Genomic DNA, 16066 nt, shown 5'->3' on the forward strand with positions numbered 1-16066 from the left:
CCCCTCCTCCCACCTCCCACCCCCAATAGACACAACAAGAGAAAAGAATGCTGGCTTTTGGCCAATCTGTATTTCCATGTCAGTTCCTTTCTCTTCAAGCATGAAAGAAAACAAAAGACTGATTGGAATGATATCTTTTATTTGCTCCTCTGAACATTATATTCTTCTCATGATATCAACATGATGCTATCTCATTTAACTTTTATAGAAGTCTTTTTCTTCCTACTTTCTTATCTTTTTTTTTTCCCCCAAATCTCCTCCTTCCCAGGGTTACCAAGAAGTTACCAGTGTCCCAGCTAACTCCTTCTTGATAACGGAACTTGCCCTGCTTACAGAGAAGTAGGTCTGAGGTTGGAAAGCAGGTATGCTTTGGCTGTATCAGAAGGCAATGAAGACTAGTCCACCCACTGCTGGACCCGGACAACTAACACAAAATAAAGCACCGGAGCCTTTGGTTCTGTCTTCAGCAATATTTATTGGAAACAGCAATGCTTCCCGTGGGAAGACTTTATACATTAAGCGGTAAGATTTGCCTTTCACTCCACATGATCCACAACCGCAAGTGGCACATCCGAAGCAGCACATTAAACTTCTGAAAGAATCTGTACAGCTAGATAAATAGAACTCTGGATACCTAACAAGACTTTCATGACTGATACAAAAACAACAACTCATAAGCGTACGCATAGCACTGTACACACATGAAGAGGAGATAGAAGGGACAGAAATCAACGTCGTTACTGAACTGCGAAAGAGTCTTGCATATGCAGCCACACATCTTAAACTGCTAAGCACAAAAATCGTCTTTATTTGGTCCTCATTGAGGGCAGAATATGCACAAACGATGTTCAAAGAACACAAGGTGAAAGTGGAATGGGAAGATAGTTCCTGTTTCTTGGTCTATGAACTAGTGGAGAAATGGTTTCGAGTGCTCTTCTTGTGTTACTGTACCAAATGGATTCATGAAACATGTAATTCACAAACAGAACTGAAGTGAAGACAACTGTTCCCCCTTCCGTGTACCTTCAGAAATGCCCTGTATACATATCTGGTTTCTGTACAGCAAGAAAGGAAAGCTTGGCGACCAGGTCCTTTCCAATTCCTCATAGTAGAGAACCTCTTCAGCTCCTCCCACAACATGATGACCGTCTTACTTAGAGATAAATGGGAATCACCCTCTGGCTTTAACAGCAGGGAGGGAAGAAAACCAGCTGAGCCTCAGAAACAGGCAGAAGCAGGGAAACAAAGGAGACTTTTCAGAGAAGGCTTTGAACCCACACTCAACACTTTCTATGAGAGCGTCCAGGGATTCACTCATTCAGACAAGAAGATAATTTGCTGGTGAGGGAGGCTTTCTTGGACAGTTCTGTGACTCACACATTTGGGAGGGGCTGATGTGAAAACAAGAACTTTCTCTTCTACTTAAATGGAGAACCTGAGACCTGGAGATGGCCCGCCGGTGATAGATAATATCTTCAGTAGGATGGTGGATATGTGATGTGGCTCATGGTCCAATTCTCAGAGGCCACAGCCTCCTGAGAACTGTGTAAACAGCAGTTCTGTGACTACTGGCTGGTCTCAAATGGTATTGTACAAGCACATGCCATGCCCACCAGGCTAAGAAGATATCATCCATCACCATGACTCTTGTCGGATCACACAAGTCAACCAAACATACTCAGTGGGGCTTGACGACTTGGACCACTGCAGCCTGCACTTGGGATGTATTGTAAGCAGCATTACCAAAGCAGTGGTTAAACCTAACTATCTGGGTCAAGAAGAGGTGAGGCAGCCAGCGTTAACATCCTAGTGGGGCAGAGCAACCAGAATCTCCACATAATTGATGGGGAAGAAACCTGACTGGCCGTGGAGCATCCCCTCATACCAGTTCTCATCAATCTGGTTAGTGAGTGTGATGATATCACCCTCTTTAAAACCCAACTCCCCTTCATTTTCAGGTTCAAAGTCGTACAGAGCTCGGCAGCAGGGCTGATCCATTGGGGCACCTGGGAGTGAGAGCAGGAGAGAAGAACACAGAGAGACAAGGGGAATTTAACACATGCAACTACTGCCTGCGGCACCTGCCTGCCTTGCTGCCCGCCTCGGCTCCTCCCTCTCCTCTTCCTGCTGAAGCTTCCTCTTGGCAGTGGTCCCCAGCGTCTGCTGCATGGCTCCTTGCTCTCTACCAGTCTTCAGAAGTTTTCTCACGTTTCTGGGAGTTGCTGAATTCCTGTTTCTTTTTCCAGTATTAAAAATTGGTCACATCTATTCTTTTGGTACATACAACACAGTTCATCGAGGCTGGCCTTCCTAACAATGTGCAGAGACGGAAGGCCCAATGACTTAAGGAGTCTTAGTGAGATGTGGACTTCCCAAGTGGCACTAGCGGTAAAGAACCCATCTGCCAATGCAGGAGACTTAAGAGACAAGGGTTCGATCTTTGGGTCAGAAAGGTCCCCTGGCGGAGGGCATGGCAACCCACTCCAGTATTTTTGCCTGGGAAATCCCGTGAACAGAGGAGCCTAGTGAGCTACGGTCCATAGGGTTGCAAAGAATCAGACACAACTGAAGTGACTTAGCATAGCACAGCATAGGAGATTTAGGTTCATCATGGAGCATGGCCAAAATTCTTTCCACACTAGCACTTTAAGATCTCTGCCTATATGAAATAGTACAGTTCACTACATGGAATGTTTTGCAGCATCAGAATAACAGTGCAGTTCACACTTTTAAAAAATAAAGACCTCAGTCTCTGGAAGTTGCTGTAATATAGTGAAAAACAAGACAATATAAAACATTGTGTTCAAGTTCTTACTCTCTGTGACCTTGCATAAGGTACTTCAGTCTCAGTTGCTTTGTCTAAAATTGGAATGAACAGTTAGAGCTTATTTCATGGTACTACTGTGGCTATTAAATGAGACTATATAAAAGTGATATAATTATACTTGTGCATTAATATACCGCATATATGACTATGATGTGTGTCCATCAGAGCTATGGCATAGAAAAATAATATATTTACCTTGATTTAAATAATGATGGATGGGCCCATATCTTAAAAGAGATCTGTGTTAAATCAGTAACATACTGACAGAGTAGGCATACATATATACTAATAAACTCTGACAAGTGCATGCAGATCCATGCCACCTAGATGGCTTTGAAGGGGAACAATAACATTTATTTATTTTATTTAGAGAAAGCAAGTTAATGAGTCTCTGAGAGAAACGTGGAATATGTGATTGGTTTCTGAGCACCAGAGAACAGGTTACCTATAACTTACATGACTAGTCCTTATAACCGGCTAACTTCTAAAAACCACTGCTGTTATCCACACATGGAGTGCTGTGAGCAGAGCTCAGCACAAGGGGCAGAGAGCTCCCACTATCATCATACACCTCACTTCTTTCCTTTGTAGTCTTCTGAGGACACCTATGTTTCCTCCCATCGAACATTGAGCACTGGGGATGCAAGAAACATGGAAGAAAGCTGCATATCCTTACCGTCCACATCTAGTATCAGACAGTTCCTCTTCTTCAACTAAGCAGATTACTAAGGCTGAATATATCGCAAGCACAGGCTTTTACCCAATCTGCATATAGCAGGTGGACAGCAGTGGTGTCAGCTAAAAGGATACATTACTGGGTATATACCAATATCCTTGATAGAAAATAAGTTTTCACTTTTACTGTACCAACCTGTTACCACAGCACAGTGAACTGGCTGGAGGGTAGGGAGAGGAGGAAAGTTGAGCAGCTATTGAGACTCAGAATATATTCACCTGCAAATATATTCGCCCATGTGTTTCTTTGATTCCAGAAATCCAGTTTCCTAGAGCTGCTGTCTGTGGGTTATAAGTGAGTGTATGTGGGCACGTGCTGTCCAGGGGCATTCCCCTTTATGCAGGCAAGATTCATACAAGCAGAAAACCAGGCAGAAAGAAACCCATGACATCCCTACAATGAAACTGACATATTAAGGTGATTTTAAGACCACAAAGTCAGGTCAAAATCAAATGTGCTTGCTGCAGCAGGTAAGTGTGGGCTGATGGTGGACAGTGAGAAAATAAGGGACTTACAAAGAAAGTTTAACAGAGGGGAGAGAGTAAAGGAGAGGAAGGGAGAGTCAATGAGACAAGAAGGAACTCCATTAAGTTTCTATCTGACAACACCATTCTGTAAGAAATATATTACTGTGTATTCCTCACATAGCCAGACTGGACCACTCCTAGAATTTCTGGAAGCATGTCAACTGGGGTGCCCAAGGCCTGTGGAATGGGTTCTGCAGCTATCAGCTCCTTACCTGCAGGTTTGGGGGTGCCTGTGTGGGAGAGGCCCCCATTGGGCTGAGTGCTGTCCCCAGTTGAAAACTCCAGGCTCATTCGAGGTTTAGGCTGATACTCCCTTCTTGGCTGGGATGAAGCTTGTCTTATTCTGCATTAAAAAGAAAAAGGGGATGCAGCCAATTAAGACACAAAAAGAAAAGCCAGAAAATACTTAGGTTACCCACCAATCTACCATTGTGGAATATGAGAAAGGATCCTTAGTTTTCTTTTCTGTGTCTTTCTCCATGTTTTATGCCACAGTCACACCCTCTATGGTTATACTCTCACTGTCTTCATTCTTCCTCTCACTTACTCCCTCATTTACTCAGAGCTCACTTTGCAAGGATGCACTGTGTTAGGTGCCAGGAACACAAAGACCAATCAGTCACAGGTCTTACCCTCAAGCTTATGTTCTGGGAAGACAGAACATAAACAACTGATTACTGTAAACTGTAGTAAACACTATTATGGAGATGCGCATAAAATGTTATAGGAACACAGAGGTGGAGCTGGGGTGGAGTCTACTGTCCATGGAGAAGTCAGAGAGGGTTTGAGGAGAAAAGTAAAAGATGGTTAGCAGTCATTTCTAGATGAATAGCTGTTCCCAGAAGACAGTTATTCCCTACTGAGCTTGAGAATGTGTGGAGGGAGGAGAGGAGGAAATACGGTATACTCTGGGTACAGCACAGAGGAAGGAGAAAGAATCCAAGGGAGACGAGAGGAAGTGGGAAAGGTACAGGCAGCAAACATATTTATTCTGTACACCCTGAAGTGTTTCCCACAGCGCCAGATGCTCACTAAGCAAAGTGCATGGCCAATCCGCAAGTGTGGGGGCGTCTAGGGTATGGCAATTGTAGAACGACAGCTCTGAACATAGTTCAGAAGGAAAAAAGAAAAGTGGGCTTCCTGCTCAGCAGATGTCACAAAGATGTATCACGCTTCTTTAGTACGACGAAATGCATGGCTTTCAACCCTCCTAGAGGCTTCAGAGCATGACACGTTTCCACAAGGGTTCACTGTCCAAACACTGGTCAAGGAAGACACTGAGGAGAGGAAGAGGCTGGCCACATGGCAACAGGTTGCGTAAGTTTCTCATAACACAGCCCTATACCTGCAGGAGGCCTTGTGCATTGATAGCCATATCATCAGCTCTGAGAGCCTAATCTGGCCATAAGCTGAGAATAAAATCTCTTGAGGCAATCCTTTGATGTGCATACATTCAGCTCAAATAAAATAACACATATTACACAGCACAGGGCCACCACACACAGCTGTGCAGGCTGTGCCTCACAGCTCTAATAATTAAACCTTCCCAGCCAGGATACGGGGCCCATCTGAGGAGGCTGAACAGGCATAAGTAATCAGCTCCCTCTGATGGACCTCCTCACCACTTAGAGAAACACAAAGTGTGAAACGACACAGGCTTTCCGATAGGTTATGCTTACACGGGAGCCCCTGCATCACCGCTGCGTGACCCTGAGCCCAGGTTTGCTGGTCTGTTAGGTGAGGTTAACAATACTTGGTTTACAGGGCTGTTACACGACTGATGATGACATGCCTTCCGTACCCATAGCATAGCTGGATGGCAAATCACACCCGTTATCATTAGCAGCCTCCTGGGGGGTCCCATCTGTGGCAGACAAAGTATTTCCTACGTATTGATTGCTCATAAAACACATGATGATTGTTGGTTAGTCACTAAGTTGTGTCCAATTCTTTTGTGACCCCATGGACTGTAGCTCACCAGGCTCGTCTATCCATAGGATTTCCCAGGCAAGAATACTGGAGCGGGTTGCCATTTCCTTTTCCAGGGGATCTTCCCGACCCAGAGATCGAACCTACGTCTCCTGCACTGGCAGGTAGGTTCTTCACCACTAAACCACCAGGGAAGCCCAAACACAATATTAGGAAGGAATGAAGGAAAGAGAAGGAAATGAAGGAAAACAGAGCCCAAGACAATATAAGATCTAAACAAATGATTCACAAGTTGCTTATGTAGGATCAGTAGGAATCGTGAAGAAAGTTTTTCTTCTAATGTATTCTAATATTTCCACTTCTTTCTACACCATTTTATAGCAAGGAAATGGAAATGGGAAATGCAGGGAACTGTACAATACCTTTCCTCCAGGCTGACAGTGACCTGCTGCAGGATCTGGACTGCCTGCTTATGGTACTCCAGCTGGGCTTGGACGAGCGCAGACAGCTGGCTCACCTGCTCGATCTGCAGATCAACGGGCGAATCACGTCTCAGTTATCAGGTTACAGCCCTGGATCATCTGCTACTGTCCAGTCCAAATGACGCAGCTACCCCTGACACACAGCCCAGTGCTTGGCAGTGCCCATGACTGTGCAGGGAGCCAGGCTAACTGACAGCTTTGCAGGTAACAAATTGATTAAAGGTAAGAGAGCATCCCTGTGCTTGGAAACTCTAGTTCTAGGAGAAGAAACATTAGTCAGAGATCCTCCCAGAGATCACAAAGCTCTCATCAAACAGTCTCATGCTTAGCCACAACCTTCTGATTAGGGTTTGGCTTCTTTGATTGACTTTCTATAGGACAAAAGATGCATTGACAAGAACATTCTTTGCTGTCTATACTTCTTATGCTAAGTCAATATCAGTGCTGTTAATAAAAACGTAAATATTGATTTCTCATATGAGGCACTATGGGAGGCAGTGTGGTTTGACAGAAAATCTTTTGTTCTCTCTGACCCTCATCCGCAATATAAAAGGGTTGGGTTAAGTGACACCTTGGGTTCACTCCACCTCTAATATTCTGAGCATCCTTGGTTACTCTTCATGTTGTGTCTTTTGTTGTGATCCAGTTGAATAGTGGCCTCTGAGTGAATACAGGCAATGCTACCCCATGAGTTTTGGAGTGGGCCTGGGTCCTTGGTGAAGAGAAGGAATGTTGTGACTCAGGTTACCCTCTCCCTCATGGTGTTCCTCCTCGGTAGGTAGATAGACACATTGTTTTACATAATCACAAACTAGCAATGTTCCTGGAGAGTTTGGAAGTCTGGATATGTTCAACATGCCTCCCCTGTCACCAATCAAGGAGGGTGGTAAATACCTAAAGGCTCTGTAAATATCTTGGCAGAAGCTGGTGAGCAACTGATGGGGCTAGAGGTGAAGATGAGCAAGGACAGAAAATCTGGTTAACAGGTCTTATGACATGAGTGGTGAGAAAGCAAATTTTAAAGCCATGCAAAATAATTCAGCATTCTGGAAATGTGAAGGCAACTTTTAAACTATCTCACCTATATCCCAAATGTAGTATCTATGTGACAATCTTCAACCTTAACTGTAATTACCTTTGGAAAGAAAAGGTGAACTTGACCTCAAAATATAGACCATCTTAACCATACATGAAGCTGGCACCGAAGAATCAATGCTTTTGAACTGTGGTGTTGGAGAAGACTGTTGAGAGTCCCTTGGACTACAAAGAGATCCAACCAGTCCATCCTAAAGGAAATCAGTCCTGAATATTTGTTGGAAGGACTGATGCTGAAGCTGAATCTCCAATACTCTGGCCACCTGATGTGAAGAGCTGACTCACTGGAATGAGACCCTGATGCTGGGAAAGACTGAAGGCAGAAGGGGAAGGGGATGACAGAGGATGAGATGGTTGTATGGCATCACTGACTCGATGGACATGAGTTTGAGCAAACTCCAGGAGATGGTGATGGATGGGGAAGCCTGGTGTGCTGCAGTCCATGGGGTCGCAAAGAGTTTGACATGACTGAGTGACTGAACTGAACTGAATGTATATTGGACACATACTTACTGACTACAATGACTGATTTTCTTATTTAATCTGAAGTCAATTTGCCTTACATTTCACATTTCAACAGAGTATTTGGTTAAACTATTGGACTTATATAGGTCATCAGAAAGCGAAAGTCACTCAGTTGTATCTGACTCTTTGTGATGCCATAGACTGTAGCCTGCCAGACTCCTGTGTCATGGAATTCTCCAGGCAAGAATACTGGAGTGGGTAGCCATTCCCTTCTCCAGGAGATCTTCCCAACCCAGGGACTGAACCCAGGTCTCTAGCATTGCAGGCAGACTCTTTACCATCTGAGCCACCAGGGAAGCCCAGGTCAACAGAAACATTCTTTATCTCCCTACTATTTATAATAGTTTAAGATTATTAACAGACAAAAATCTAGTTACATCAAACTTTTTGTTGTGCTGTCATTTGTGTGTGTGTGTGTGTGTGTGTGTGTGTGTGCTCATTTGTATCTGACTCTTTGCTACTCCATGGACTGGAGCCTGCCAGCTCCTCTGTCCATGGAATTTTTCTATGTAAGATTACTGGAATGTGTTGCTGTATCTACTGCAGGGTCTCCTCCTGGCCCAGGGATTGAACCTGAGTCTTGCGTCTGTGGCACTGGCAGGTGGATTCTTTATCACTAGTACCACCTGGGAAGCTCACAGCAAACTACAGGAATATAGAAACAGCTTTACAATTTCTCAGTCTACTTTATAATTTTAAATTATTTTAAAAAATAACTATCTACTGAAGCTTTCACCACATAGTACTATCAGTCACTCACATTTTAAATTACATAACCCTTTAACACATTAATCCTGTCCCTCAAAGGTGAAGTTAAATTAAAAACCACAGGAGAGTCACTCACATCCATCTCTAAGAGATTGAACATGCTTGACTCAGCAATCTCCTTGGACTCATCAAATTTCTCCAGAGCTTGACGTAACTCTTCATCAGGAATCTTGCCTTGTCGTTTCTTCTTGTAATCAAAGTCCAGGCGTCGCCCCTCCAACTTCTTCAGATGATGCTGAAAAAATCAAGGGCAGAAATGTGCTTTGAAGGGACCTATGGAAAAGGACTATTTACAGCTCACTTCCCTACCATGCCTATTGGTTTCCAAAATAAGACAGGCTAAGTTCTAAAACATCACGTCACCAGAGAAATAAAGAAACACACACCAATGGGGGCAAATGCTTCTAAAGGCTAAGACATCTATGTTTGGGAAACACCTTTAAGAATAATTAACAGCAAGAAAGAAATTGTGGAAAATACTGATCCTCTTTATTGTCTTCCCCTGCTGGGTCAAAGCTAAGGTAGAATATATGCCTTTCCACCCTATGACTAGGGGTGGAAGCTAGGAAGGTTTAGAAAGCACAGACATATGGGGCTCACAAGTCTCCATCTTCAAGGAAATGGTATCTCGTGAGAAGGCAGAGGAAAAATGGTTTCCTTGAAATGAAGTGAGAAAGAAAAGTATTCTTCCTTTTTCATATCATAAAACATTTGTGCTGGAAGGGATTTATTTTTGAGGTAATCCAGTCTATTAGAATCACCTTAAGATGTTTACTAAAACTACGGATTCTTGATCACCTGAATTAGAATATCCAGGGCTGGGGCCTAGGCAACTTGGTCTCAGCACTTACCCTAACAGACTGATGCAGCTTTAGGAGAATCATGGATTAATTTAAGTCTCCCATCTGACAGATGATGACACTGAGTCCTAAGACCTAACTTGAAAGAGACCTTCATCAGGACCTAACCCCCAACACTGCGCAGCAATTCCCCTTTGCATCACCCCTGATGCACACATTCCAGGTGTGGGACTGCCCAGCCTTGCCCCAATGCTTCCAGTAACCAATTAGGAAAGTAGTTTTGCAAAGCCACAAAGTACTCTTTTCCTATGAGCTGCAGTGTCCCACTATTAACGGGTGGGGAAAATGTGCTAGATTTCTCTTGACCCTGGGTGTTCAGGGAGTGAGAGGGAAGGAAATGAAAATGAAGTTGGGAAAGGGGAAGAAATGAGAAGGAGGGAGGAAGAATACCCTTGACCTTCCTGCCACCACACACCCTGCCTCCAGCCCATGCCCTGATCCAAACTAAGTGCTTATTCCTTTGGAAGGAATATCCTTTTAAAATGTCTGAATCTGCAGTCAGCTGCAAAACAGAGCACTGGAATCAGAGAGACACGTTAGGTTTGGAGTGAGTCTGCCACCTAGCAACAGCGTGGCAGGGTTGAAGATTTAAGCTAGAGATTGCAGAGACTTCATTTATCTGAAAATCAAATTTCAGACAAGCTAAACAGATATCTGTTGAAAGAATGGATGAGCAAACATCACATACCTAGTTAGAGGTTACAGCCAGTTGAACATTATTTATCTGGAAAAACTAAACTGTTCTACATATTTTAGAAAGGATAGTTGGGTGTTCTTCCTCAAGTCTAACAACCATTATGAAAACACAAGTTTATAAAGTAAAAGATGAACAGCGTATACAAGCTAGGAACTGGTACAACTGGTATTTTAGAGGGTGAAATCATCCCAGAAAACAGAGAATAATTAATAAAAATGTATAGTCAGGGAAAGAATATCCTTCTGGAGAAAAATGCTTGAAAAACTTGAAAACCGAACATGGAGAAATTAAATGTAATACTCGTCAGTGGCACAGTCATAATAGTGGGGGCAAAAAGTACTACATTTATCATTTATCTTGATTTTTCATCCTGGATTTTTTACAGTTCACATGCTCAGTGTTGACAACATGCATGGTAAGTTTTTAAAAATGTTTCCTAAAGGAAAAGGGGACCTGCATCTGTACAGTTCCAACATCCAGTTCCCAAATAACTAGTAGCAGGTACCTGAATTTCCCTCAGATCTTTGTCATGAAGATTCTGAAGGGGGTCAATGAAGTTCTGCTTCACTTCCATGTCCAAGGAGTCCTTTACCTCCGAGAGTTCCCTCATGGCCTCCCCTACCTCACCAAGCGCTGGGCCTGCAAGGTAATAAGGAAGCCCCTGAACATTAAAGAACAAAGATGAAATGCACTTGCAATAATAGGGCCCATCACAGACCAAACCCAGGAACAGCTGCCTGTCTTCTGAAGACAACCAAGACAAGAGACGGTACATAATGCCCTCTGGAGATCAGTGTATTTTCCATCTGAGGCAGTTCTTGAAAGTTCATTGAGTACAGCAGACTCAGTGCCCCTGGGGGTGGGAGCCGGCATTCCTTACTATAGAGAATATAAAAGTTTGCTTTTCCTTTGAAAAGGAATTGGAAATTCCCTACCCTCCTTTGGAGGAGCCTCTTGATGAAAGTGAAAGAGGAGAGTGAAAAAGTTGGCTTAAAGCTCAACATTCAGAAAACGAAGATCATGGCATCTGGTCCCATTACTTCATGGCAAATAGATGGGGAAACAGTGGAAACAGTGGCTGACTTTATTTTTTGGGCTCCAAAATCACTGCAGATGGTGATTGCAGCCATGAAATTAAAAGACGCTTACTCCTTGGAAGGAAAGTTGTGACCAACCTAGATAGTATATTCAAACACAGAGACATTACTTTGCCAACAAAGGTCCGTCTAGTCAAGGCTATGGTTTTTCCACTGGTCATGTATGGTTGTGAGAACTGAACTGTGAAGAAAGCTGAGTGCCGAAGAATTGATGCTTCTGAACTGTGATATTGGAGAAGACTCTTGAGAGTCCCTTGGACTGCAAGTCCATTCTAAAGGAGATCAGTCCTGGGTGTTCATTGGAAGGACTGATGCTAAAGCTGAAACTCCAGTACTTTGGCCACCTCATGTGAAGAGTTGACTCATTGGAGAAGACCCTGATGCTGGGAGGGATTGGGGGCAGGAGGAGAAGGGGATGACAGAGGATGAGATGGCGGGATGGCATCACTGACTCGATGGACATGAGTTTGAGTAAACTCTGGGAATTGGTGATGGACAGGGAGGCCGGGCGTGCTGCGATTCATGGGGTCGCAGAGTTGGACACGACTGAGTGACTGGACTGAACTGAACTGATGCTAGGAAAGATTGAGGGCAGGAGGAGAAGGGGACAGCAGAGGATGAGATGGCTGGGTGGCATCATGGACTTGATGGACGTGAGTCTGAGTGAACTCCGGGAGTTGGTGATGGACAGGGAGGCCTGGCCTGCTGCGGTTCATGGGGTGGCAAAGAGTCAGACACGACTGAGCGACTGGACTGAACCCTCCTTTGTTAGTACTTGTGCATGTGTGCTAAGTCACTTCAGTCGTGTCTGGCTCTTTGTGACCCTATGGACTGCAGCCCGCCAGGCTCCTCTGTCCATGGGATTATCCAGGCAAGAATACTGGAGTGGGTTGCCATGTCCTCCTCCAGGGGATCTTCCTGACCCAGGGATTGAGCTCATCTCTTGTGTCTCCTGCATTGCTAGATGGGTTCTTTACCACTAGCGCCACCTGGGAAGCCCTCCATAAGTACTTGCACGTGTGTATGCTAAGTCACTTCAGTTGTGTCCAACTCTTTGTGACCCCATGGACTGCAGCCTGCCAGGCTCCTACGTCCTTGGGATTCTCCTGGCAAAAATACTGGAGTGGGTTGCCATGCCCTCCTCGGGGGATCTTCCCAACCCAGGGATTGAACCCATGTCTCACATCTCTTGCATTGGCAGGTGGTTCTTCACCACTAGTGCCTTCTTTATTTTCATCTTTTTATTTATTTTTGGCCACACTGCTTGGAGTGTGAGATCTTTGTTCCCTGATCAGGGATGAAACCCATGACCCCTGCAGTGGAAGCACTGATTCTTAACGACTGGACGGCCAGGGAAGTCCCAAGTACTCGCTCTCCCCTAGAGGAGATCTGTTTAAGGTCAATGTATTCAGCAAAAACTTGGAAGGGAGAGCAGGGCTCGATTAGGAAGGACAGTTATTTGCTGTGACCTCACATTTTGAAGGAGTGAAAACAGAAGGTGGTTAGCATGGCAGCTGTGGGTCCAAGGAGAGCGAGGTAAAGGAATTCACCAGGGGTGTCACATTAGGTACCCTACACAGATGAGCAGAAGCTAAGAAAAAGCTTGTGAAGTGGGGTGTTGACCCACTGCTGAGTGTGACAGTTCCCTCTGCCCCAACGCTCAGTCACTGCCAGACACACACAGTGGTAAATATCCAGGCATCTGGCTGTGTCTGCCAGCTATGGTAATGATGGGATCTTATGAGGAAGAAAGAAAGTGAATAAAATTTCTAAGACAAATGACACTAAAAAATGGCAAAGCAACTCTGAAAACACATAAGGGGCCCATGTGTACAAGACCCAAAACTGAGAATCAAACTATGAAATGGTCTTAATTATTCCCTGCAGGGTTTTTTTCGGTGGCACTAAGATCCCCAGGACAAATGCTAACTGGAAATGTGAGGAAGCACACGTTACCAAAGTTGCAGTCATCTCCGAGCTCTCTTCCAAACTTGAGCATGGCCTCCGCCAGCAGCGCCTCGGCCTGGGGGTAACCCGGCCCTTTCTCCTGGCCACGGATTTTTGACATGGTGTTGATCATGCTGAGTTTGGCTCTGGAAGCTGCAGGCAAAGAAATAAGAGACTTTCAAAGTAGGCAGTGTGATGTAGGAAAAACAGGGCTCGGTAGAGAATCAGGCCCTGAGCAGACTCTAAACCAGTTCAGTTACTGAAAATTGTACCTTCACCAATGTCTTTATCTATAATATGTGCAAGTTGGTCCACAGATAAAACACAAGCATGCCCTTTTCATCACTAAACTCTCCCTTTCTTTCAGAATCTCATGAGGAAATTAACAGGAAAGGCAAAGCTCTCCAGGCGAAGGTCCCATCTTTGTGTCCTCCTGCCCATCTTCCCATCTCTTCTCACTGCTGTGGCATGCAGTTCTTCTGTGGACCTGGGAAAGCACTTAAAAACCATGGGGTTATGTGGCCTCTAAGTTCTAGGATTCTGCTTTTGTATTTCAATTCTAGGAGCCTATGGACGAAGTAGGAAATTCATTGTTAATTCTTGCAACGTGGGCCTTCTGCCATGTTTCACTTAGACCACGTATAAAATAGAACTATTTGCAAAATCACTTCTTTACTAAGATTCTGACAGTAAACAGACCCATGAAGAACAGAAATATTGTGTTCATTAAAAAGATTTAATTACTTCACTTGAACATAACTGCTTCGGAAAACGAGTTTTGTGCCACAAAGACAGCATTTCAATTTCTTTTTTGCTTTTATTTTTATAGGAGAAGTGCCTAGAAAGTAAATCCAGTTTTCATGGAAGAAACAGCGTTATTAGGACACGTTAGACACAATGATTAACTTGATGCTATGGTTTCTCAGGTTCATTATCAGAGTTGGGACTCTATATTAATGTAGGATTCCATCTGCATGGCAACCCCTTACAGAATCCCCTTACAGAATTTACTGGCTGACATTTCATCTTGAACATTAGGTCCAAATAGAGTTTTATTTAAACGTTGGGCTTCAAAGGTTTAATCTGGAGACAAGGAGAATTATTATGAGAGGATCCTCTTATAAGCCTGTCCCAGGGATATTATAACGAACAAGACACCTATGGTCTCTACCTTAACAAAGCTTACAAGGTAGCATCTATTTTAAAAGCCATTAGAGTGAAGTGTATATACTAAGTGTCATGCAGGGAGATTATAACAAGTCACAAAAATATAGCAACACCCTAGTTTGTATGGGTGGCTGTAAGGAAGGTTTTGGGAGAGAAGCATCTTTAAACTTTGAGTCACATAATGATTAGCAGTTAATCCTGCTAACAGCAATAAGCAAAGCCTGGTGGTACCTGGAAAAATATAAGAATATAAAATTCACATTTTCTTTACTCCTCATAGAAAAGTATATCACACATAGTTTTAAAAATTGAAAATGTCATATGAAGACACATTTTTTGGGGGGAATACTATCATTAGAGTTTATATTCAAAGATTTTTCTACAATAAGCCATATTTGAAATCCAGGAAAGACAGAGTCCCTGACAACGTACTCATAGTGTAGTGAGGCGTCAGATATGTAACAGTGGCAGCAAATATGATAAAGGCTCCACACACAAGGTATTGGGGGAACACAGAGAAGGAATAATAGCAGCACAAATGAAACTGAGCCAAGCAGACGCTAGACAGTAAGAGGGAGCACATGAACAGAAGGAAAGAAGATAAATGGAGATCAAACAGAGTAAGGAAGCCACACATGGTGGTTAATCCTTCCAAATCCTGTTTTGACCATTTTACACTCTAAACATTTATTCCTTTTAGGAAAGCTGGTTACTGATTTGTGCTTATATCTTGGTTCTGCTGAGAGCTGTCTTCTGGTAAGTAATTACCTGAAGTAATTGCAATAGTTAAATATACTGTGGCTGATTTCTAGATTCGTCTTTTTGAATGTTGTTCAATTGTGAAGAACTTTATTCTTCCACTAAGTACTTAAGAACATCTTAAATATGTTCTACATTTTCATGCGAAGGGGGAAGAAAACCAGGTTCTGTTAGTTTATCTATTTCTTCAAATTAAAATATTTACCTAGCGATCCTTTAGTTTTTCTTTCAAATCGTTACCATCTCTGTAACTAGGCCCCCATCTTTACTCTCCCACCTTCACATTCTAGTTCAAGCTGCCCCCATTTGGAGAAATGGGCCTTTAAATTTATTCACAACTGTTAAGTATTTTTAAGACTCTTGGATTAGTAAGCCTCTGTGTTCTTGAAAAACACCATCAGATCTCTAAATTAACTTTATTTTTTTGCTTCACAAATTTGCGTGTCTTCCTTGTACAGGGGCCATGCTGATCTTTTCTGCGTTGTTCCAATTTTAGTACATATGCTACCAAAGTGAGCACTAAATTAACCATTTTTAAGTGTTACAATAAGTGTTTTTAAATGATTTTTAAAAGCAGTACTTTAAGAAACAGAGAGGAAGCCTGGAAATTACAAATTGAAGACACTAGAATTCCTATAATCTCAGTCTAG

At 43.4% G+C, this 16066-nt stretch overlaps 1 protein-coding gene and 1 non-coding gene across 2 annotated transcripts in view; both read right to left on the reverse strand.

Annotated features, from left to right (window-relative positions):
* Positions 1 to 249: 249 nt before the first annotated feature.
* SH3GL2 (SH3 domain containing GRB2 like 2, endophilin A1) overlaps positions 250 to 16066 on the reverse strand; it is a 227630-nt gene continuing 211813 nt past the window's right edge. Inside the window, exons 4-9 of the mRNA XM_040238489.1 lie at positions 13500 to 13643; positions 10952 to 11085; positions 8966 to 9124; positions 6442 to 6545; positions 4303 to 4433; positions 250 to 2006 (exon numbers count right to left, since the gene is read on the reverse strand). Of these exons, the coding sequence (XP_040094423.1) occupies positions 1807 to 2006; positions 4303 to 4433; positions 6442 to 6545; positions 8966 to 9124; positions 10952 to 11085; positions 13500 to 13643 (872 nt within the window). The 3' untranslated portion in view covers positions 250 to 1806. The remainder of the gene's footprint in view (positions 2007 to 4302; positions 4434 to 6441; positions 6546 to 8965; positions 9125 to 10951; positions 11086 to 13499; positions 13644 to 16066) is intronic.
* LOC120867991 lies at positions 15830 to 15936 on the reverse strand. The gene has a single exon (XR_005722109.1). It is a non-coding gene; the product is annotated as a U6 spliceosomal RNA (small nuclear RNA).

This window comes from Oryx dammah, unplaced genomic scaffold, assembly GCF_014754425.2.
Source record: "Oryx dammah isolate SB20612 unplaced genomic scaffold, SCBI_Odam_1.1 HiC_scaffold_1, whole genome shotgun sequence".
Taxonomy (NCBI): Eukaryota; Metazoa; Chordata; class Mammalia; order Artiodactyla; family Bovidae; genus Oryx; species Oryx dammah.